The 25,921-nt window shown below is 38.8% G+C and overlaps 1 protein-coding gene across 1 annotated transcript in view; it reads right to left on the reverse strand.

Annotated features, from left to right (window-relative positions):
• Positions 1-407: 407 nt before the first annotated feature.
• Positions 408-25,921, reverse strand: part of LOC116740495 (chromobox protein homolog 1-like) — a 62,268-nt gene continuing 36,754 nt past the window's right edge. The window contains exon 3 of the mRNA XM_032606136.1: positions 408-996. Within this exon, the coding sequence (XP_032462027.1) occupies positions 408-996 (589 nt within the window). The remainder of the gene's footprint in view (positions 997-25,921) is intronic.

Here is a 25,921-nt window from a genome sequence, read left to right on the forward strand (position 1 = left end):
AGCCAAAAACTACATACATGCTATGCTGTAAAAATGCAGAGTTAACACTATTGGGAAGAAGGCTGTGGGTTGTGGAGATGCTCTTTGAAGATCTACAGTATCTTCTGCTCTCCCACATCCCAGCCTGCAAGTTTTGTCCTATGTAGAAGGCCCTTTGCCTTTCTCAGTAAAGTTCAGAATGGTTTGCCTTGAAACACTGACCGTCCTTCCCCTCCACTGGGATGGGTGTGCAAACTATACAGCATAGAGCAGCTTTAAAGCACTTGGGCTGCTGTAGGGCACAGAAACTATACTGGCTCTTCAAAGGACATCTTCTCAAGCCACCTCTATGGTGTCAAGACAAGCAGAACTCCTTTCCCCACTCGAACCCCACGGTCAGACGTGACAAGGGCTGGTACTCAGGAGAGTTAATTCTTGTCATCTTTTTTGTCATCATCCTCCAAGGGGTAGGAATGCCACGTCAGCCTTTCCTCATAGGAGGATATGACAACCTGTGGGCACTTGACATTGGCTTCCTTGGCAGGGACCAGGTGAGCCTCATCAGAGTTTTTCCATTTCATCAGGAACATGAGTCCTCCACTGGAGTCTACAGCTCCAGTAATCCACTCCAGTTCCAAACCCTGAGCAAAGCCTCGTGGCTTTTCTGACTCTTCTTTCTTCTTTGGTTTGCTCTCCTCCCCCTTACCTTCCGAATCAGAATCAGCTTTGCGCTTGCCCCCCTCTGATTTGTCTGTCTCGTGTGCTGTTTCCTGTGACTGCAGGAACTCGGCGATGAGGTCGGGGCAATCCAGGTTTTCTTCTGGCTCCCATGTGTGGTCCTCATCTGAGAACCCCTTCCACTTTAGGAGGTACTCCACTTGGCCCTTTACCACTCGATGGTCGAGAACTTTTCCTACCACATATTCTTCTTCCTCTTCTTCTAGCACCTCCTCCACTTGCTGCTTGTTTTGTTTTTTCCCCACAGTGCCCGCCAGCTTTCTGCTATAAAGGGTGACGCTGCTCAATGCCCACGAGCCTCAGAAGAATCAGGGCCACGCTACTGGCGCTTTTTTTTTTGAGGAAAATAAGTATTTAACAAGTAAACATGAAAACAATTGTTAAAAAGTCATGGCACAGGCACATGATAAGTCATTTATAGACATTTAGTTAAGGTTATTAGGAGTTTTAATAAGCTAGGAAAATGCTTACTTTTTTTTGAATTTCTGAAATTTTATTTTTATACAGCAGGTTGTTTCTTTTTTTTCAGTAAAATTTTGCAATTTATATCATTCCTGTCCATTTCTTTATTTTTTGTATTTTATTTATTTTTTACACAGCAGGTTCTTAGTAGTTACCCATTTTATACATATTAGTGTATATATGTCAATCCCAATCTCACAATTCATCACAGCACCACCACCACCCTCCACCGCTTTCCGCCCTTGGTGTCCATACATTTGTTCTCTACATCTGTGTCTCTATTTCTGCCCTGCAAATCGGTTTATCTGTACCATTTTTCTAGGTTCCACATATATGCGTTAATATACGATATTTGTTTTTCTCTTTCTGACTTACTTCACTCTGTATGACAGTCTCTAGGTCCATCCACGTCTCTACAAATGACCCAATTTTGTCCCTTTTTATGGCTGAGTAATATTCCATTGTATATATGTACCACATCTTCTTTATCCATTCGTCTGTTGATGGGCATTTAGGTTGCTTCCATGACCTGGCTGTTGTAAATAGTGCTGCAATGAACATTGGGGTGCATGTGTCTTTTTGAATGATGGTTTTCTCTGGGTATAGGCCCAGTAGTGGGATTGCTGGGTCATATGGTAATTCTATGTTTACTTTTTCAAGGAACCTCCATACTGTTCTCCATAGTGGCTGTATCAATTTACATTCCCACCAACAGTGCAGGAGGGTTCCCTTTTCTCCACACCTTCTCCAGGATTTATTGTTTCTAGATTTTTGGATGATGGCCATTCTGACTGGTGTGAGGTGATACCTCATTGTGGTTTTGATTTGCATTTCTCTAATGATCAGTGATGTTGAGCAGCTTTTCATGTGTTTGTTGGCCATCGTATGTCTTCTTTGGAGAAATGTCTATTGAGGTCTTCTGCCCATTTTTGGGTTGGGTTGTTTGTTTTTTAATATTGAGCTGCATGAGCTGTTTATATATTTTGGAGATTAATCCTTTGTCCATTGATTTGTTTGCAAATATTTTCTCCCATTCGGAGGGTTGTCTTCTCATCTTGTTTGTAGTTTCCCTTGCTTTGCAAAAGCTTTTAAGTTTCATTAGGTCCCATTTGTTTATTTTTGTTTTGACTTCCATTACTCTAGGAGTTGGATCAAAAAAGGTCTTGCTGTGATTTATGTCAAAGAGTGTTCTTCCTATGTTTTCCTCTAAGAGTTTTATAGTGTCTAGTCTTACATTTAGGTCTCTAACACATTTTGAGTTTATTTTTCTGTATGGTGTTAGGGAGAATTTCATTCTTTTACATGTAGCTGTATAGTTTTGCCAGCACCAGTTATAGAAGAGACTGTCTTTTCTCCATTGTATATCCTTGCCTCCTTTGTCATAGATTAGTTGACCATAGGTGCGTGGGTTTATCTCTGGGCTTTCTATCCTGTTCCATTGATCTATATTTCTGTTTTTGTGCCAGTACCATATTGCCTTGATTACTGTAGCTTTGTAGTATAGTCTGAAGTCAGGGAGTCTGATTCCTCCAGCTCATTATTTTCTCTCAAGACTGCTTTGGCTATTCGGGGTCTTTTGTGTCTCCATACAAATTTTAAGATTTTTTGTTCTAGTTCTGTAATAAATGCCACTGGTAATTTGATAGGGATTACATTGAATCTGTAGATTGCTTTGGGTAGTAGAGTCATTTTCACAGTATTTATTCTTCCAACCCAAGAACATGGTATATCTCTCCATCTGTTTGTGTCATCTTTGATTTCTTTCATCAGTGTCTTATAGTTTTCAGCATACAGGTCTTTTGTCTCCCTAGGTAGGTTGATTCCTAGGTATTTTATTCTTTTTGTTGCAAGAGTTTTTAATTTCTCTCTCTGATCATTGTTGTTAGTGTATAAGAAAGCAAGATATTTCTGTGCATTAATTTTGTATCATGCAACTTTACCAAATTCATTGATTAGCTCTAGTTTTCTGGTGGCATCCTTAGGATTCTCTGTGTATAGTATCATATCATCTGCAAACAGTGACAGTTTTACTTCTTCTTTTCCAATTTGTATTCCTTTTATTTTTCTTCTCTGATTGCCATGGCTAGGACTTCCAAAACTATGTTGAATAATAGTGGTGAGAGTGGACATCCTTGTCTTGTTCCTGATCTTAGAGGAAAGGCTTTCAGTTTTTTACCATTGAGAATGATGTTTACTGTGGATTTATCGTATATGGCCTTTATTATGTTGAGGTAGGTTCCCTCTATGCCAATTTTCTGGAGAGTTTTATCATAAATGGGTGTTGAATTTTGTAAAAGTTTTTTCTGCATCTATTGAGATGATATGGTTTTTATTCTTCAATTTGTTAATATGCTGTATCATATTGAATGATTTGCATATATTGAAGAATCCTTGCATCCCTGGGATAAACCCCACTTGATCATGGTGTATGATCGTTTTAATGTGCTGTTGGATTCTGTTTGCTAGTATTTTGTTGAGGATTTTTACATCTATATTCATCAGTGATATTGGTCTGTAATTTTTTTTTTTGTAGTATCTTTGTGTGGTTTTCTTATCAGGGTGATGGTGGCCTCATAGAATGAGTTTGGGAGTGTTCCTTCCTCTGCAATTTTTTGGAAGAGTTTGAGAAGGATAGGTGTTAGCTCTTCTCTAAATGTTTGACAGAATTCACCTGTGAAGCCTTCTGGTCCTGAACTTTTGTTTGTTGGAAGATTTTTAATCACAGTTTCAATTCATTACTTGTGATTGGTCTGTTCATATTTTCTATTTCTTCCTGGTTCTGTCTTGGACGGTTATTCCTTTCTAAGAATTTGTCCATTTCTTCCAGGTTGTCCATTTTAGTGGCATAGAGTTGCTTGTAGTAGTCTCTTAGGATGCTTTGTATTTCTGTGGTGTCTGTTGTAACTTCTCCTTTTTCATTTGTAATTTTATTGATTTGAGTCCTCTCCCTCTTTTTCTTGGTGAGTCTGGCTAATGGTTTATCAATTTTGTTTATCTTCTCAAAGAACCAGCTTTTAGTTTTATTGACCTTTGCTGTTGTTTTTTGTTTCTATTTCATTTATTTCTGCTCTGATCTTTATGATTTCTTTCCTTCTGCTAACTTTGGCTTTTGTTTGTTCTTCTTTCTCTAGTTCCTTTAGGTATAAGGTAGATTGTTTGAGATTTTTCTTATTTCTTGAGGTAGGCCTGTATAGCTATAAACTTCCCTCTTAGAACTGCTTTTGCTGCGTCCCATAGGTTTTGGATCATCGTGGTTTCATTGTCATTTGTCTCTAGGTATTTTTTGATTTCCTCAGTGATCTCTTGGTTATTTAGTAACGTATTGTTTAGCCTCCATGTGTTTGTGTTTTTTACTTTTTTTTCCCCTGTAATTGATTTCTAATCTCATAGTTTTGTGGTGGGAAAAGATGCTTGATATGATTTCAATTTTCTTAAATTTACTTAGGCTTGATTTGTGACCCAAGATGTGATCTACCCTGGAGAATGTTCCATGTGCACTTGAGAAGAAAGTGTAATCTGCTGTTTTTGGATGGAATGTCCTATAAATATCAATTAAATCTATCTGGTCTATTGTATCAGTTAAAGCTTCTGCTTCCTTATTAATTTTCTGTTTGGATGATCTGTCCATTGGTGTAAGTGAGGTGTTAAAGTCCCCCACTATTATTGTGTTACTGTTGATTTCCTCTTTTATAGCTGTTAGCATTTGCCTTATGTATTGCGGTGCTCCTATGTGGGGTACATATATATTTATAATTGTTATACCTTCTTCTTGGATTGATCCCTTGATCATTATGTAGTGTCCTTCCTTGTCTCTTGTAACATTCTTTATTTACAATAAAGAATGTTACAAAAAGTCTATTTTATCTGATATGAGGATTGCTACTCCAGCTTTATTTTGATTTCCATGTGCATGGAATATCTTTTTCCATCCCTTCACTTTCAGTCTGTATGTGTCCCTAGGTCTGAAGTGGGTCTCTTGTAGACAGCATATATATGGGTCTTGTTTTTGTATCCATTCAGCAAGCCTGTGTCTTCTGGTTGGAGCATTTAATCCATTCATGTTTAAGGTAATTATTGATATGTATGTTTCTATTACCATTTTCTTAATTGTTTTCGGTTTGGTTTTGTAGGTCCTTCTCTTGTGCTTCCGACTTAGAGAAGTTCCTTTAGCATTTGTTGTAGAGCTGGTTTGGTGGTGCTGAATTCTGTTAGATTTTGCTTGTTTGTAAAGCTTTTGATTTGTCCATCGAATCTGAATGAGATCCTTGTTGGGTAGAGTAATCTTGGTTGCAGTTTCTTCCCTTTCATCACTTTAAGTATGTCATGCCACTCCCTTCTGGCTTATAGTTTCTGCTGAGAAATCAACTGTTAGCCTTATGGGAGTTCCCTTGTATGTTATTAGTCATTTTTCCCTTGTTGCTTTCAAATTTTTTGTCTTTAATTTTTTGCCAACTTGATTACTATGTGTCTCGGCATGTTTCTCTTTAGGTTTATCCTGTATGGGACTCTCTGCACTTCCTGGACTTGGGTGGCTATTTTCTTTCCCATGTTAGGGAAGTTTTCAACTATAATCTCTTCAAGTATTTTCTCGTGTCCTTTCTCTCTCTCTTCTCCTTCTGGGACCCCTATAATGTGAATGTTGTTGCATTTAATGTTTTCCCAGAGGTCTCTTTGACCCTCTTTCATTTCTTTTCTTTCTTTTTTATTTATTCTGTTCCACAGCAGTGAATTCCACTGTCCTGTCTTTCAGGTCACTTATCCGTTCTTCTGCCTCAGTTATTCTGCTATTGATTCCTTCTAGTGTAGTTTTCATTTCAGTTATTGTATTGTTCATCTCTGTTTGTTTGTTCTTTAATTCTTCTAGGTCTTTGTTAAACATTTCTTGTATCTTCTCGATCTTTGCCTCCATTCTTTTTCTGAGGTCCTGGATCATCTTCACTATCATTACTCTGAATTCTTTTTCTGGAAGGTTGCCTATCTTCACTTCATTTAGTTGTTTTTCTGGGGTTTTATCTTGTTCCTTCACCTGGTACAAAATCCTCTGGCTTTTCATTTTGTCTTTGTTTCTGTGAATGTAGTTTTCCTTCCATAGGCTGCAGAATTGTAGTTCTTCTTGCTTCTGCTTCTGCCCTCTGGTGGATGAGGCTATCTTAGAAGCTTGTGCAAGCTTCCTGATGGGAGGGACTGGTGGTAGGTAGAGCTGGCTGTTGCTCTGTGGGCAGACCTCAGTAAAGCTTTAATCCGCTTGTCAGCCGATGGGTGGGGCTGGGTTCCCTCCCTGTTGGTTGTTTGGCCTGAGGCAACCCAGCACTGGAGCCTACCCAGCTCTTTGATGGGGCTAAGGGCAGACTCTGAGAGGGCTCACACCAAGGAGTACTTCCCAGAACTTCTGCTGCCAGTGTCCTTGTCCACACGGTGAGCCACAGCCACACCCCGCCTCTGCAGGAGACCCTCCAACACTAGCAGGTAGGTCTGGTTCAGTATCCTATGGGGTCACTGCTCCTTCCCCTGGGTCGCGATGCACACACTACTTTGTGTGTGCCTTCCAAGAGTGGAGTCTCTCTCTGTTTCCCCCAGTCCTGTCAAAGCCCTGCAATCAAATCCCACTAGCCTTCAACCGCTGAATCTCTAGGAATTCCTCGTCCTGTTGCCGGATCTCCAGGTTGGGAACCCTGACTTGGGGCTCAGAACCTTCACTCCAGTGGGTGGACTTCAGTGGTATAAGTGTTCTCCAGCTTGTGAGTCACCCACCCAGCCATTATGGGGTTTGATTTTATTGTGATTGCACCCCTCCTAAGCATCTCATTGCTTCTCCTTTGAATTTGGATGTGGGGTATCTTTTTTGGTGAGCTCCAGTGTCTTCCTGTAGATGACTGTTCAGCAGTTAGTTGTGATTCTGGTGCTCTCGCAAGAGGGAGTGAGTGCACGTCCTTCTACTCTGCCATCTTGAACCAATCCCTACTGGCATTTCTTGTTGGGCTGGCTGGGGAAGTCTGCCCATTGGAATTTTGACACAGGTGTAAAAGCAATTCAGTGAAGGATGAATAGTCCTTTCAATAAATGGTGCTGAAGCAACTGGACATTCATAGAAAAAAATTGTACTTTGACCTAAGTCCCATACGTTATGCAAAAATTAACTCAAAATGGATCATGTAAACATAAAACTATAAAACATTAGAAGAAAACATAGGAGAAGGCTTCCCTGGTGGCACAGTGGTTAAGAATCCTCCTGCCAAAAGACCTGTACTCAGAAAACTATAAGACACTGATGAAAGAAATCAAAGATGACACAAACAGATGGAGAGATAGAATTCTTGGATTGGAAGAATCAATATTGTGAAAATGACTATACTACCCAAAGCAATCTACAGGTTCAATGCAATCCCTATCAAATTACCAGTGGCATTTTTTACAGAACTAGAACAAAAAATCTTAAAATTTGTATGGAGACACGAAAGACCCCGAATAGCCAAAGCAGTCTTGAGAGAAAAAAATGAACTGGAGGAATCAGACTCCCTGACTTCAGACTATACTACACAGCTACAGTAATCAAGACAAAAAGGTACTGGCACAAAAACAGAAATATAGATCAATGGAACAGGATAGAAAGCCCAGAGATAAACCCACGCACCTATGGTCAACTAATCTATGACAAAGGAGGCAAGGATATACAATGGAGAAAAGACAGTCTCTTCTATAACTGGTGCTGGCAAAACTATACAGCTACATGTAAAAGAATGAAATTCTCCCTAACACCATACAGAAAAATAAACTCAAAATGTGTTAGAGACCTAAATGTAAGACTAGACACTATAAAACTCTTAGAGGAAAACATAGGAAGAACACTCTTTGACATAAATCACAGCAAGACCTTTTTTGATCCAACTCCTAGAGTAATGGAAGTCAAAACAAAAATAAACAAATGGGACCTAATGAAACTTAAAAGCTTTTGCAAAGCAAGGGAAACTACAAACAAGATGAGAAGACAACCCTCCGAATGGGAGAAAATATTTGCAAACAAATCAATGGACAAAGGATTAATCTCCAAAATATATAAACAGCTCATGCAGCTCAATATTAAAAAACAAACAACCCAACCCAAAAATGGGCAGAAGACCTCAATAGACATTTCTCCAAAGAAGACATACGATGGCCAACAAACACATGAAAAGCTGCTCAACATCACTGATCATTAGAGAAATGCAAATCAAAACCACAATGAGGTATCACCTCACACCAGTCAGAATGGCCATCATCCAAAAATCTAGAAACAATAAATCCTGGAGAAGGTGTGGAGAAAAGGGAACTCTCCTGCACTGTTGGTGGGAATGTAAATTGATACAGCCACTATGGAGAACAGTATGGAGGTTCCTTGAAAAAGTAAACATAGAATTACCATATGACCCAGCAATCCCACTACTGGGCCTATACCCAGAGAAAACCATCATTCAAAAAGACACATGCACCCCAATGTTCATTGCAGCACTATTTACAACAGCCAGGTCATGGAAGCAACCTAAATGCCCATCAACAGACGAATGGATAAAGAAGATGTGGTACATATATACAATGGAATATTACTCAGCCATAAAAAGGGACAAAACTGGGTCATTTGTAGAGATGTGGATGGATGTAGACTGTCATACAGAGTGAAGTAAGTCAGAAAGAGAAAAACAAATATCGGATATTAATGCATATATATGGAACCTGGAAGAATGGTACAGATGATCTGGTTTGCAAGAAGAAATAGAGACACAGATGTAGAGAACAAATGTATGAACACCAAGGGGGGAAAGCCGGGGGTGGTGGTGCTGCTGTGGTAAATTGTGAGATTGGGATTGACATATATACACTAATACGTATAAAATAGATAACTCATAAGAACTTGCTGTATAAAAAAATAAAATGTAAAAATAATTTTAAAAAATAAATTAAAAACAAAACAAATAAACAAACAAAAAGAATCTGCCTGGGAAAAGTCCGGACCTGCCAAAGAGGCAAGAGACTTTTTCTTCCCTCTTTGTTTCCTGGTGCGCGAGGAGAGAGGATTAACAGCGCTGCTTAAAGGAGGTCCAGAGAAGGGCGCGAGACGCAGCTAACAGTGCAGACCCTAGAGACGGGCATGAGACGCTAAGGCTGCTGCTGCTGCCACCAAGAAGCCTGTGTGCGCGCACAGGTCACTATCCACACCTCCCTTCTGGGAAGCCTGTGCAGCCCGCCGCTGCCAGGGTCCCGGGATCCAGGGACAACTTCCCCGGAAGAACGCACGGCGGGCCTCAGGCTGCTGCAACGTCACGCCGGCCTCTGCCACCACAGGCTCGCCCCGAACTCCGTACCCCTCCCTCCCCGCGGCCTGAGTGAGCCAGAGCCCCCGAATCTGCGGCTCCTTTAACCCCGTCCTGTCTGAGCGCAGACGCTTTCCGGCGACCTACACGCAGAGGTGGGGCCAAATCCAAAGGGGAGTCCCAGGAGCTATATGAACAAAGAAGAGAAAGGGAAATCTCTCCCAGAAGCCTCAGAAGCAGCGGATTAAAGCTCCACAATCAACTTGATGTACCCTGCATCTGTGGAATACATGAATAGACAACGAATCATCCCAAATTGAGGAAGTGGACTTTGAGAGCAAGATTTATGATTTTTTCCCCCTTTCCTCTTTTTGTGAGTGTGTATGTGTATGCCTCTGTGTGAGATTTTGTCTGTATAGCTTTGCTTCCACCATTTGTCCTAGGGTTCTATCCGTCCGATTTTGTTTACTTACAAAATTTTTTTTTCTTAATAATTATTTTTTATTTTAATAACTTTATTTTATTTTTTCTTACTTTATTTTTTCTTTTATCCTCTTTCTTTCTCTCTTTCTACTTTTTCTCCCTTTTATTCTGAGCTGTGTGGATGAAAGGCTTTTGGTGCTGCAGCCAGGAGTCAGTGCTGTGCCTCTGAGGAGGAAGACAGGAACACAACCCCACCCATTAGCAGAGAGGCTGCCTAAAATCATAGTAAGTCCACAGACACCCCAAAACACACCACAAGATGTGGACATGCCCACCAGAAAGACAAGATCCAGCCTCATCCACCAGAACACAGGCACTAGTCCCCTCCACCAGGAAGCCTACACAACCCACTGAACCAACTTTAGCCACTGGGGACAGACACCAAAAACAATGGGAACTACGAACCTGCAGCCTGCAAAAAGGAGACCCCAAACACGGTAAGATAAGCAAAATGAGAAGACAGAAAAACACACAGCAGATGAAGGAGCAAGATAAAAACCCACCAGACCTAACAAATGAAGAGGAAATAGGCAGTCTACCTGAAAAAGAATTCAGAATAATGATAGTAAAGATGACCCCAAATCTTGGAAATAGAATAGAGAAAATACAAGAAACATTTAACAAGGACCTAGAAGAACTACAGATGAAACAAGCAACGATGAACAACACAATAAATGAAATTAAAAATACTCTAGAAGGGATCGATAGCAGAATAACTGAGGCAGAAGAATGGATAAGTGACCTGGAAGATAAAATAGTGGAAATAACTACTGCAGAGCAGAATAAAGAAAAAAGAATGAAAAGAACTGAGGACAGTCTCAGAGACCTCTGGGACAACATTAAATGCACCAACATTCGAATTATAGGGGTTCCAGAAGAAGAAGAGAAAAAGAAAGGGACTGAGAAAATATTTGAAGAGATTATAGTTGAAAACTTCCTTAATGGGGGAAAGGCAATAATCAAGTCCAGGAAGCACAGAGAGTCCCATACAGGATAAATCCAAGGAGAAACACGCCAAGACACATATTAATCAAACTGTCAAAAATTAAATACAAGGAAAACATATTAAAAGCAGCAAGGGAAAAACAACAAATAACACACAAGGGAATCCCCATAAGGTTAACAGCTGATCTTTCAGCAGAAACTCTGCAAGCCAGAAGGGACTGGCAGGACATATTTAAAGTGATGAAGGAGAAAAACCTACAACCAAGATTACCCTACCCAGCAAGGATCTCAATTCAGATTTGATGGAGAAATTAAAACCTTTACAGACAAAAGCTGAGAGAGTCCAGCACCACCAAACCAGCTTTACAATAAATGCTAAAGGATATTCTCTAGGCAAGAAACATAAGAGAAGGAAAAGACCTACAATAACAAACCCAAAACAATTAAGAAAATGGGAATAGGAACAAACATATTGATAGTTATCTTAAATGTAAATGGATTAAATGCTCCCACCAAAAGACACAGACCGGCTGAATGGATACAAAAACAAGACCCATATATAGGCTGTCTACAAGAGACCCACTTCAGACCTAGAGACATGTACAGACTGAAAGTGAGGGGATGGAAAAAGATATTCCATGCACATGGAAACCAAAAGAAAGCTGAAGTAGCAATTCTCATATCAGACAAAATGGACTTTAAAACAAAGACTATTAGAAGAGACAAAGAAGGACACTACATAATGATCAAAGGATTGATCCAAGAAGAAGATATAACAATTGTAAATATTTATGCACCCAACATAGGAGCACCTCAATACATAAGGCAAATACTAACAGCCATAAAAGGGGAAATGGACAGTAACACAATAATAGTGGGGGACTTTAACATCCCACTTTCACAAATGGACAAATCATCCAAAATGAAAATAAATAAGGAAACACAAGCTTTAAATGATACATTAAACAAGATGGACTTAATTGATATTTATAGGACATTCCATCCAAAAACAACAGAATACACATTGTTCTTAAGTACTCATGGAACATTCTCCAGGATAGATCATATCTTGGGTCACAAATCAAGCCTTGGTAAATTTAAGAAAATTGAAATTGTATCAAGTATCTTTTCCAACCACAACGTTATGAGACTAGATATCAATTACAGGAAAAGATCTGTAAGAAATACAAACACATGGAGGCTAAACAATACACTACTTAATAGCGAAGTGATCACTGAATAAATCAAAGAGGAAATAAAAAAATACCTAGAAACAAATGACAATGGAGACGCGACCACCCAAAACCTATGAGATGCAGCGAAAGCAGTTCTAAGAGGGAAGTTTATAGCAATACAATCCTACCTTAAGAAACAGGAAACATCTCGAATAAGCAACCTAACCTTGCACCTAAAGCAATTAGAGAAAGAAGGACAAAAAAACCCCAGTTAGCAGAAGGAAAGAAATCATAAAGATCAGATAAGAAATAAATAAAAAAGAAATGAAGGAAACGATAGCAAAGATCAATAAAACTAAAAGCTCGTTCTTTGAGAAGATAAACAAAATTGATAAACCATTAGCCAGACTCTTCAAGAAAAAAAGGGAGAAGATTCAAATCAATAGAATTAGGAATGAAAAAGGAGAAGTAACAACTGACACCGCAGAAATACAAAAGATCATGAAAGATTACTACAAGCAACTCTATGCCAATAAAATGGACAACCTGGAAGAAATGGACAAATTCTTAGAAATGCACAACCTGCCAAGACTGAACCAGGAAGAAATAGAAAATATGAACAGACCAATCACAAGCACTGAAATTGAAACTGTGATTAAAAATCTTCCAGCAAACAAAAGCCCAGGACCAGATGGCTTCACAGGAGAATTCTGTCAAACATTTAGAGAAGAGCTAACACCTGTCCTTCTCAAACTCCTCCAAAATATAACAGAGGGAGGAACACTCCCAAACTCATTCTACGAGGCCACCATCACCCTGATACCAAAACCAGACAAGGATGTCACAAAGAAAGAAAACTACAGGCCAATGTCACTGATGAGCATAGATGCAAAAATCCTCAACAAAATACTAGCAAACAGAATCCAACAGCACATTAAAAGGATCATACACCATGATCAAGTGGGGTTTATTCCAGGAATGCAAGGATTCTTCAATATACGCAAACCGATCACTGTGATAAACCATATTAACAAACTGAAGGAAAAAAACCATATGGTCATCTCAATAGATGCAGAGAAAGCTTTCGACAAAATTCAACACCCATTTATGATAAAAAAAACCCCAGAAAGTAGACATAGAGGGAACTTTCCTCAACATAATAAAGGCCATGTATGACAAACCCACAGCCAACATCGTCCTGAATGGTGAAAAACTGAAAGCATTTCCACTTAGATCAGGAACAAGACAAGGTTGCCCACTCTCACCACTATTATTCAACATAGTTTTGGAAGTTTTAGCCACAGCAATCAGAGAAGTAAAGGAAATAAAAGGAATCCAAATCAGAAAAGAAAAATTAAAGCTGTCACTGTTTGCAGATGACATGATACTATACATAGAGAATCCTAAAGATGCTACCAGAAAACTACTAGAGCTAATTAATGATTTGGTAAAAGAGCAGGATACAAAATTAATGCACAGAAATCTCTGGCATTCCTATACACTAATGATGAAAAATCCGAAAGTGAAATCAAGAAAACACTCCCATTTACCACTGCAACAAAAAGAATAAAATATCTAGGAATAAACCTACCTAAGGAGACAAAGGACCTGTATGCAGAAAATTATAAGACACCGATGAAAGAAATTAAAGATGATACAAATAGATGGAGAGATAACCATGTTCTTGGATTGGAAGAATCAACATTGTGAAAATGACTCTACTACCCAAAGCAATCTACAGATTCAATGCAATCCCTATCAAACTACCACTGGCATTTTTCACAGAACTAGAACAAAAAATTTCACAATTTGTATGGAAACACAAAACACCCTGAATAGCCAAAGCAATCTTGAGAACGAAAAACGGAGCTGGAGGAATCAGGCTCCCAGACTTCAGACTATACTACAAACCTACAGTAATGAAGACAGTATGATACTGGCACAAAAACAGAAATATAGATCAATGGAACAGGATAGAAAGCCCAGAGATAAACCCACACACATCTGGTCACCCTATCTTTGACAAAGGAGGCAAGAATATACAATGGAGAAAACACAGCCTCTTCAATAAGTGGTGCTAGGAAAACTGGACAGCTACATGTAAAAGTATGAGATTAGATCACTCCCTAACACCATACACAAAAATAAGCTCAAAATGGGTTAAAGACCTAAATGTAAGGCCAGAAAGTATCAAACTCCTAAAGGAAAACATAAGCAGAACACTCTATGACATAAATCACAGCAAGGTCCTGTTTGACGCACCTTCTAGAGAAATGGAAATCAAAACAAAAATAAACAAATGGGACCTAATGAAACTTAAAACCTTTTGCATAGCAAAGGAAATCATAAACAAGATGAAAAGACAACCCTCAGAATGGGAGAAAATATTTGCAAATGAAGCAACTGACAAAGGATTAATCTCCAAAATTTACAAGCAGCTCATGCAGCTCAATAACAAAAAAACAAACAACCCAATCCAAAAATGGGCAGAAGACCTAAATAGATATTTCTCCAAAGAAGATATACAGACTGCCAACAAATACATGAAAGAATGCTCAACATCATTAATCATTAGAGAAATGCAAATCAAAACTACAATGAGATATCATCTCACACCAGTCAGAATGGCCATCATCAAAAAATCTAGAAACAATAAATGCTGGAGAGGGTGTGGAGAAAAGGGAACCCTCTTGCACTGCTGGTGGGAATGTGAATTGGTACAGCCACTATGGAGGTTCCTTAAAAAACTACAAATAGAACTACCATATGACCCAGCAATCCCACTACTGGGCATATACTCTGAGAAAACCATAATTCAAAAAGAGTCATGTACCAAAATGTTCATGTGCAGCTCTATTCACAATAGCCCGGAGATGGAAACAACCTAAGTGTCCATCATCAGATGAATGGATAAGGAAGATGTGGCACGTATATACAATGGAATATTACTCAGCCATAAGAAATGAAATTGAGTTATTTGTAGTGAGGTGGATGGACCTAGAGTCTGTCATACAGAGTGAAGTCAGTCAGAAAGAGAAAGAAAAATACCGTATGCTAACACATATATATGGAATCTAAGAAAAAAAATATCATTAAGAACCCAGGGGTAAGACAGGAATAAAGAAACAGACCTACTAGAAAATGGACTTGAGGATATGGGAGGGGGAAGGGTAAGCTGTGACAAAGTGAGCGAGTGGCATGGACATACATACACTACCAAACGTAAAATAGATAGCTAGTGGGAAGCAGCCTCATAGCAAGGGGAGATCAGCTCGGTGCTTTGTGACCACCTAGAGGGGTGGGATAGGGAGGGTGGGAGGGAGGGAGACATGAGGCGGAAGGGATATGGGAACATATGTGTGTGTGTGACTGATTCACTCTGTTATGAAGCAGAAACTAGCACACCATTGTAAAGCAATTATACTCCAATAAGGATGTAAAAAAAAAAAAAAAAAATCCGCCTGCCAATGCAGGTGACACAGGTTTTAGCCCTGGTCCGGGAGGATCCAACATGCTGTGGAGCAATGAAGCCTGTTCGCCACAATGACTGAGCCTGAGCTCTAGGGCCTGTGAGCCACAACTACTGAGCCCACACACCACAACTACTGAAGCTCACACACTTAGAGCCTGTACTCTGCAACAAGAGAAGCCACCACAATGAGAAGCCCATTCACTGCAACGAAGAGTAGCTCCCACTTGCTGCAACTAGAGAAAGCCCGTGTGCAGCAATGAACATGTCAAGCAGCCAAAAAAAAAAAAAAAAAAAAAAGTTGAAGAAATCATGGCTGGCCCCAAACTTTCAAATTTGGTAAGATCACTAATCTACAGATCCAAAAATATCAAAGAATCCTAAGTTAAATAAATTCAAAGGGAGCCCTACCTAAATACACTGTGAAATACAAAGAAAAAAATCTCAAAACAGCAAGAGAAAAATGACTCAGGGAAACAATGCAATTAAAAACTGAGTTCTCAGAAGCAATGGTAGAAGACAGTGGAGTGGCATATTCAAAGTGCTAAAAGAAAAACTGCCAACCAAGAATTCTATATGCAGAAAGATTATCCTTCAGAAATGAATTTGGGGGGAGATTAAGATGGTGGAGTAGGAGGATGCAAGCTTACCTACCCCCTTAAACACATCAAAAATACACATACAGATGGAGTAATTGTCACTGAAAACAAACTGGAGACTGGCAGAAAGACTGTTATAAAACCAAGGCTGCAAGAAAGATCCACAGAGAATCAAGCAGGGAGGAAGGAAAAGTGATCAGGTTGGGATCTGCATCCCTGGAAGCAGACACAGAAGAGGAGGAGGATTACTTGGGCTTGGAGATATCCCCTGCTGAGTGAGCAGTTTGAAACACATATTGGGCATCCTGGGCTTGGGGTCTGACACTGGGAGAATGAGTCCCCATAACTGGTTTGAAACCAGTGGGACTGACAGCAGGGCTGTAGGAAACCTAGACTCTGCTCCTGAAGGATACACAAATAATTGCTAATTCCCAAAACAAGGTAGAGGAAGCAGATTAAAACTGTCTGGAACTCTGGCCAGTTTCTCTCAACTGCCCCAGTGTGTCCCAGCCTGAGCTGAGTGCCCACTCCAGCCCCTCTTACTCCATGGCACAGCTCCACGCTAGGGCAAAGACTGCCACAGCTGAGGGGAATGCATAGTTGTAGGGGACAAAGCCATCTCAGACCCAACACAGCATCTAAACAGGTGAGAGCAGCCATTATTGGTGCTTGCAGAGGCAGCAGATAGGGAATGAGCAGGAACTCTGACTGGTGCAGGAACTGCTCCAGCCCATGCCCTAACCCATGCTGAGCACGCACTCCAGCTCCTCTTGCCCAACACTGCTCCCCTTTTGGGAAAATGTGCCAATGCTTGGAGGGGGAGAGCACACACTGAGAAGGAACAGAGCCATCTTGGACCTGACCCTCAGGGCTTCTGCTCCAGCAACTTGGGAATTGACCCTGGACCCAATAGAGTGGTGCTGGTCACTAAGCAGAGGAGAAGACCCAGCTCACACCAGGCTCTAGCAATAGCTCCTCCTGCTCCACATCCTATCAAGGTGATAGCTGCCAGCATACCTTGGGGGATGTAAGTTGTGTTCATGTCAGATACAGCTCTCCCAGAAAAGACACTGGGCACACACAAACTGTACAGGGATGCTCCCACACAACAACACCCCTTCCAGACCAGGATAGGTAACTGTTTCACCTAATTTCATGGATACAGAGGCATTTAATCAAAACAAGGGGACAGGGGCTTCCCTGGTGGTGCAGTGGTTAAGAATCTGCCTGCCAATGCAGGAGACACGGGTTCAAGCTCTGGTCTGGGAAGATCCCACATGCCACGGAGCAACTGAGCCTGTGCGCCACAACTACTAAAGCCTGCACTCTAGAGACCGCGAGCCACAACTGCTGAAGCCCATGCACCTAGAGCCCATGCTCCGCAACAACAGAGGCCACCGCAATGAGAAGTCTGCACATCACAATGCGGAGTAGCCCCTGCTCCCCACAGCTGGAGAAAAGCCCAAGCAGCAACGAAAACCCAACGCAGCCAAAAATAAATAAATAAAATAAATAAATTTATTTAAAAAAGAAAAGAAGACAGAGGAATTTGTTTCAAATGAAAGAACAAGAAAAAACAACTACTGAAACAGAAATAATTTACCAGAAAAAGAGTTCAAAGCAATAGTAATAAGAATGCTAACTGATGTAGGGAAAAGAATAGATGAACACAGTGATAATTTTAATAAGGGACTAGAAAATATTAAGAAAAACCCAGTCGAATCTGACGAATACAATAACTATAACGAAAAACACACTAGAAGGAATTAACAGCAGACTAGGTGATACAGAAGAATGCATAAGTGATCTGTAAGATAGAATAATGGAAATCATCCAATCAGTAAAAAAGGAAAACAAATTTAAAAAATGAGAACAGTTTAAGGGACCTCTGGGACAACATCAATGTACCAACATTTACATTATAGGGGTTCCAAAAGAAGAAGAGAGAGAAAGGGGTAAAAGATGTATTTGATGAAATTATGGCTGAAAACATCCTGAAAGTGAAGAAAGAAATAGATATTCAGGTACAGAAAGTACAGAAGGTCCCAGAAAAGATGAATCCAAAGAGATCCACACCAAGATATATCATAACTAAAATGGCAAAAGTTAAAAAGAAAATTCTAAAGGGATCAAGAGAAAAACAAAGGGTCATAAACAAGGGACACACCAAACGGCTAGTAGCTGATTTCTCTGCAGAAACTTTGCAGGCCAGAAGGGTGTGGCATGATACATTTAAAATGCTGAAAGGGAAAAACCTACAACACAGGATGATCTACCCAGCAGGCTTATCATCTAGAATTGAAGGAGAGATAAAGAACTTCCCAAACAAGGAAAAACTAAAACTCAATACTAAACTGACCCTAAAAGCAATGTTAGAGGGTCTTTTCTAAGTGGAAAAGAAAGGGCTGTAAGAAATAAGAATCCATACGAAAGGGAAAATCCCACTAGTAAAGGCAAATATATAGTAAAGCCTATGGATCAACCACTTAAATAAGCTAAGATGAAGATTAAAAGACAAAGTTGTAAAATCATCTATAACTACAATAAACAATTAAGGGATAAATATGAAGATTTAAAATGTGATATCAAAAACAAAATGTGGGGGATGGGAGTAAAAAATGTATATTTTTAAGAATGTGTTTGAACTTAAATGACTAACAGTTTAAAACAAATAGATATAGTGATAGGTCAACATATATGAACCCCCATGGTAACCACAAATCTAAAACCTACGAATAGATACACAAATGCTAGAGAGAAAGGATCATAAGCATACCACTAAAGAAAACCATCAAACCACAAGGGAAGAAATTGAAAGAAGAGAAGACCAGAGAAAAACTAAAAAACCAATCAGAAAACAAGTACCAAAATGCCAGTAAGTACTTACTTACCAATAATCACTTTAAATGTCAACAGACTAAATGCTCCAATCAAAAGATATAGGGTGGTGACTGGATAAAATAAAAAGAGACCCATCTATATGCTGCTTATAAAAGACTCACTTCAGAGCTAAAGACACACAGACTGAAAATGAGGGGATGGAAAAATATATTTCATGCAAACGGAAATGACAAGAAACATGGGGTAGCAATACTTATGTCAAACAAAATAGGCTTTAAAGCAAAGTCTACAACAAAAGACAAAGAAGGGCATTATATAATGATAAAGGGATCAGTACAAAAAGTGGATATAACATTCATTAACACAGATGTACCTATTATAGGAGCATCTAAATATATAAAGCAAATATTAACAAACACAAAGGGAGAAACTGACAATAATGCAATAATAGTAGGGGACTTTAACACCCCAATGACATCAAGGGACAGATCATCCAGACAGATAATCAAAAAGCAAACAGTGGCCTTAAATGACACAGACAAGTAGAACTTAATAGATGTCTACAGTATATTACATCTAAAAACAATAGAATACACATGCTTTAAGTGCATATGGAATGTTCTCCAGGGTAGACCACAAGCTAGACCACAAAATGTGCCTCAACATATTTAAGAGGATAGAAATTATATCAAATACTTTTTCTGACCACAACAGTACAAAACTAGAAATCAATCAAGGAAGAAAAATGGGAAGAACATAAACACGTGGAGACTAACCACCTTGCTACTAAAAAATAGTGGGTCAATGAAGAAATCAGAGGAAATGAGAAAATACCTCAAGACAAAACAAAATAAAGGGCTTCCCTGGTGGTGCAGTGGTTAAGAATCTGCCTTCCAATGCAGGGGACATGGGTTCAATCCCTGGTCAGGGAAGATCCTACATGCTGCGGAACAACTAAGCACGTGCACCACAACTACTGAACTCTGTGCTCTAGAGCCTGTGAGCCACAACTACTGAGCCTGTGTGCCACAACTACTGAAGCCCGCGCACCTAGAGCCCATGCTCTGAAACAAGAGAAGCCACCACAACGAGAAGCCTGCGTACTGCAATGAAGAGTCGCCCCCACTCACCACAACTAGAGAAAGCCCACGCACAGCAACGAAGACCGAACACAGCCAAAAATAAATAAGTTAATTAATTAAAAATAAATAAAAACAGGACATTCCAAAATCTATGGGATGCAGCAAAAGCAGTTTGAAGAGGGAAGTTTATAGCTATACATGCCTATCTCAAGAAATAGGAAAAATCTCAAAGAAACAACCTAACCTACAACCTAAAGGAATTAGAGAAAGAAGAACAAAGCCCAAAGTCAGCAGAAGGAAAGAAATAATAAAGATTAGAGAAAAAATAGAGAAAAAAAAGAAAATATCAATAAATCAAGATCTGTATTTTTTTAAAAAGATGAACAAAATTGATAAGCCTTTAGCCAGGATTATCAAGAAAAAAAGAGAGAGGACCCAAATAAACAAAATAAGAAATAAAAGAGGAGAAATAACAACTGATACCACAGAAATACCAAAAAAAATAAGAGAATACTATGAACAGTTAAATGCCAACAAATTGGACAACCTAGAAGACATCAACAAATTTCTAGAAACATACAACCTGACCTGACTGAATCAGGAAGAAATATACAATCTGAACAGGCCAATTACTAGCAATGAAACTGAATTTGTGAAAAACTCCCCTCACCCCCCCCAAAAAATAGTACAGGACTGGATGGATTCACAGGGGAATTCTACCAAACATATAAAGAAGAGCTAATACCTCTCCTTCTCAAACTATTTCAAAATTGAAGAGGAGGGAACACTCCCAAATTCATTCCACGCTGCCACCATTACCTTGATACCAAACCAAACAAAGACACTATAAAAAAAAAGGAAAACTATAGGCTGATACCTCTAATGAATATAGATGCAGAAAACCTCAAATAAACATTAGCAATCTGAATTCAACAATATATAAAAAGGACCATACAACATGATCAAGTGGGATTTATTCCTGAGATGCAAGGATGATTTGATATCCACAAATCCATCAATGTGATACAACACATTAACAAAGGGAAGGGTAAAAAATCACACGACCCTCCATCAGGAAACTTGCACAATCCTTAGATAGCCTCATGCACCAGAGGGCAGACAGCAAAAGTAAGAAGAACTACAATCCTGCAGCCTGTGGAACAAAAAACACATTCACAGAAAGATATACAAGAGGAAAAGGCAGAGGGCTATGTACCAGATGAAGGAACAAGATAAAACCCTAGAAAAACAACTAAATGAAGTGGAGATAGGCAACTGTCCAGAAAAAGAATTCAGAATAATGACAGTGAAGATGATCCAGGACCTCGGAAAAAGAATGGAGGCAAAGATCGAGAAGATGCAAGAAATGTTTAACAAAGACCTAGAAGAATTAAAGAACAAACAAACAGAGATGAACAATACAATAAGTGAAATGAAAACTACACTAGAAGGAATCAATAGCAGAATAACTGAGGCAGAAGAACGTATAAGTGACCTGGAAGACAGAATGGTGGAATTCACTGCTCAGAACAGAATAAAGAAAAAAGAATGAAAAGAAATGAAGACAGCCTAAGAGACCTATGGGACAACATTAAACACAACAACATTTACATTATAGGGGTCCCAGAAGGAGAAGAGTGAGAGAAAGGACCAGAGAAAATATTTGAAGAGATTACAGTTGAAAACTTCCTTAACATGGGAAAGGATATAGCCACCCAAGTCCAGGAAGCACAGTGAGTCCTATACAGGATAAACCCAAGGAGAAACACGCTGAGACACACAGTAATCAAATTGGCAAAAATTATTGAAAACAGCAAGGGAAAAACGACAAATAACATACAATGGAAATCCCATACGGTTAACAGCTGATTTCTCAGCAGAAACTCTACAAGCCAGAAGGGAGTGGCATGATATACTTAAAGTGATGAAAGGGAAGGACCTACAACCAAGATTACTTTACCCAACAAGGATCTCATTCAGATTCGATGGAGAAATCAAAAGCTTTACAGACAAGCAAAAGCTAAGAGAATTCAGCACCACCAAACCAGCTCTACAACAAACGCTAAAGGAACTTCTCTAAGTGGGAAACACAAGAGAAGAAAAGGACCTACAAAAATAAACCCAAAACAATTAAGAAAATGGTAATAGGAACATACATATCGATAATTACCTTAAACGTGAATGGATTAAATGCTCCAACCAGAAGACACAGGCTTGCTGAATGGATACAAAAACATGACCCATATATATGCTGTCTACAAGAGACCCACTTCAGACCTAGGGACACATACAGACTGAAAGTGAAGGGATGGAAAAAGATATTCCATGCACATGGGAATCAAAAGAAAGCTGGAGTAGCAATACTCATATCAGATAAAATAGACTTTACAATAAAGAATGTTACAAGACACAAGGAAGGACACTACATAATGATCAAGGGATCAATCCAAGAAGAAGATATAACAATTATAAATATATATGCACCCCACATAGGAGCACCTCAATACATAAGGCAACAGCTAACAGCTATAAAAGAGGAAATCGACAGTAACACAATAATAGTGGGGGACTTTAACACCTCACTTACACCAATGGACAGATCATCCAAAATGAAAATAAATAAGGAAACAGAAGCTTTACATGACACAATAGACCAAAAAGATTTAATTGATATTTATAGGACATTCCATCCAAAAACAGCAGATTACACTTTCTTCTCAAGAGTGCAAGGAACATTCTCCAGGATAGATCACATCTTGGGTCACAAAGCAAGCCTCAGTAAATTTAAGGAGACTGAAATCATATCAAGCATCTTTTCTGACCACAACACTGAGATTAGAAATCAATTACAGGGAAAAAAACGTAAAAAACACAAACATATGGAGGCTAAACAATATGTTACTAAATAACCAAGAGATCACTGAAGAAATCAAAGAGGAAATAAAAAATACCTAGAGACAAATGACAATGAAAATGCAATGATCCAAAACCTATGGGACGCAGCAAAAGCAGTTCTAAGAGGGAAGTTTATAGCTATACAGGCCTACCTCAAGAAATAAGAAAAATCTCAAATAACAATCTAATCTTATACCTAAAGGAACTAGAGAAAGAAGAACAAACAAAACTCAAAGTTAGCAGAAGGAAAGAAATCATAAAGATCAGAGGAGAAACAAATGAAATAGAAACAAAGAAAACAATAACAAAGATCAATAAAACTAAAAGTTGGTTCTTTGAGAAGATAAACAAAATTGATAAACCATTAGCCAGACTCACCAAGAAAAAGACGAAGAGGACTCAAATCAATAAAATTACAAATGAAAAGGAGAAGTTACAACAGACACCACAGAAATACAAAGCATCCTAAGAGATTACTACAAGCAACTCTATGCCACTAAAATGGACAACCTGGAAGAAACGGACAAATTCTTAGAAAGTTATAACCTTCCAAGACAGAACCAGGAAGAAATAGAAAATACGAACAGACCAATCACGAGTAATGAAACTGAAACTGTGATTAAAAATCTTCCAACAAACAGAAGTCCAGGACCAGATGGCTTCACAGGTGAATTCTATCAAATATTTAGAGAACAGCTAACACCCATCCTTCTCAAACTCTTCCGAAAAATTGCAGAGGAAGGAACACTTCCAAACTCATTCTATGAGGCCACCATCATCCTGAGACCAAAACCAGACAAAGATACAACAAAAGAAGAAAATTACAGACCAATATCACTGATGAATATACATGCAAAAATCCTCAACAAAATACTAGCAAACAGAATCCAACAACACATTAAAGGGATCATACACCATGATCAAGTGGGATTCATCCCAGGGATGCAAGGATTCATCAATATATGCAAATCAATCAATGTTATATACCATATTAACAAACTGAAGAATAAAAACCATATGATCATCTCAATAGATGCAGAAAAAGCTTTTGACAAAATTCAACACCATTTATGATAAAAACTCTCCAGAATGTGGGCATAGAGGGAATCTACCTCAACATAATAAAGGCCATATATGACAAACCCACAGCAAACATCATTCTCAATGGTAAAAAACTGAAAGCCTTTCCTCTTGGATCAGGAACAAGACAAGGATGTCCACTCTCACCACTATTATTCAACATAGTTTTGGAAGTCCTACCCATGGCAATCAGAGAAGAAAAAGAAATAAAAGGAATACAAATTGGAAAAGAAGAAAGTAAAACTGTCACTGTTTGCAGATGACATGATACTATACATAGAGAATTCTAAAGATGCCACCAGAAAACTACCATGGCTAATCAATGAATCTGGTAAAGTTGCATGATACAAAAATTAATGCACAGAAATCTCTGGCATTCCTATACATTAATGATGAAAAAATTGAAAGAGAAATTAAGGAAACACTCCCACTTACCATTGCAACTAAAAGAATAAAATACCTAGGAATAAAACTACCTAGGGAGGTAAAAGACCTGTATGCAGAAAACTGTAAGACACTGATGAAAAAAATTAAAGATTATACTGACATATGGAGAGATATACTGACATATGGAGAGATATACTGACTACGGAGAGATATACCATGTTCTTGGACTGGAAGAAATCAATATTGTGAAAACGACTCTACTACCCAAAGCAGATCTACAGATCCAATGCAATCCCTATCAAATTACCAATGGCATTTTTTACAGAACTAGAACAAAAAATCTTAAAAATTTGTATGGAGGACACGAAAGACCTGGAATAGCCATAGCAGTCTTGAAGGAAAAAAACGGAGCTGGAGGAATCAGACTCCCTGACTTCAGACTATACTACACAGCTACAGTAATCAAGACAATATGGTACTGGCACAAAACAGAAACATAGATCAATGGAACAGGATAGAAAGCCCAGAGATAAACCCACACACCTATGGTCAACTAATCTATGACAAAGGAGGCAAGGATACACAATGGAGAAAAGGCAGTCTCCTCAATAAGTGGTGATGGGGAAAAACTGGACAGCTACATGTTAAAGAATAAAATTAGAACACTCTCTAACACCATACACAAAAATAAATTCAAATGTATTAGAGACCTAAATGTAAGACTGGACACTATAAAACTCTTAGAGGAAAACTATAGGAAGAACACTCTTTGACATAAATCACAGCAAGATCTTTTTTGATCCAACTCCTAGAGTAATGGAAATCAAAACAAAAATAAACAAATGGGACCTAATGAAACTTAAAAGCTTTTGCACAGCAAAGGAAACCATAAACAAGATGAAAAGACAACGCTCAGAATGGGAGTAAGTATTTGCAAACGAATTAGTGGACAAAGGATTAATCTCCAAAAAATATATAAACAGCTCATGCAGCTCAATATTAAGAAAAAAAACAACCAAAACTAAAAATTGGCAGAAGACCTCAATAGACATTTCTCCAAAGAAGACATACAGATGGTGAAGAAGTACATGAAAAGCTGCTCAACATCACTAATTATTAGAGAAATGCAAATCAAAACTACAATGAGGTATCAACTCACACCATTTAGAATTGGGTAATCATCAGGAAATCTACAAACAACAAATGCTGGAGAGGGTGTGGAGAAAAGGGAACCCTCCTGCACTGTTGGTGGGGAATGTAAACTGATACAGCCACTATGGAGAACAGTATGAATGTTCCTTAAAAAACTAAAATAGAATTACCATATGATCCAGCAATCCACTACTGGGCATATACCCAGAGGAAACCATAATTCAAAAAGACACATGCACCCCAATGTTCATTGCAGCACTATTTACAATAGCCAGGTCATGGAAGCAACCTAAATGTCCTTCAACAGACAAATGGATAAAGAAGATGTGGTACATATATACAATGGAAT

Source organism: Phocoena sinus, chromosome 15, assembly GCF_008692025.1.
Source record: "Phocoena sinus isolate mPhoSin1 chromosome 15, mPhoSin1.pri, whole genome shotgun sequence".
NCBI lineage: Eukaryota > Metazoa > Chordata > Mammalia > Artiodactyla > Phocoenidae > Phocoena > Phocoena sinus.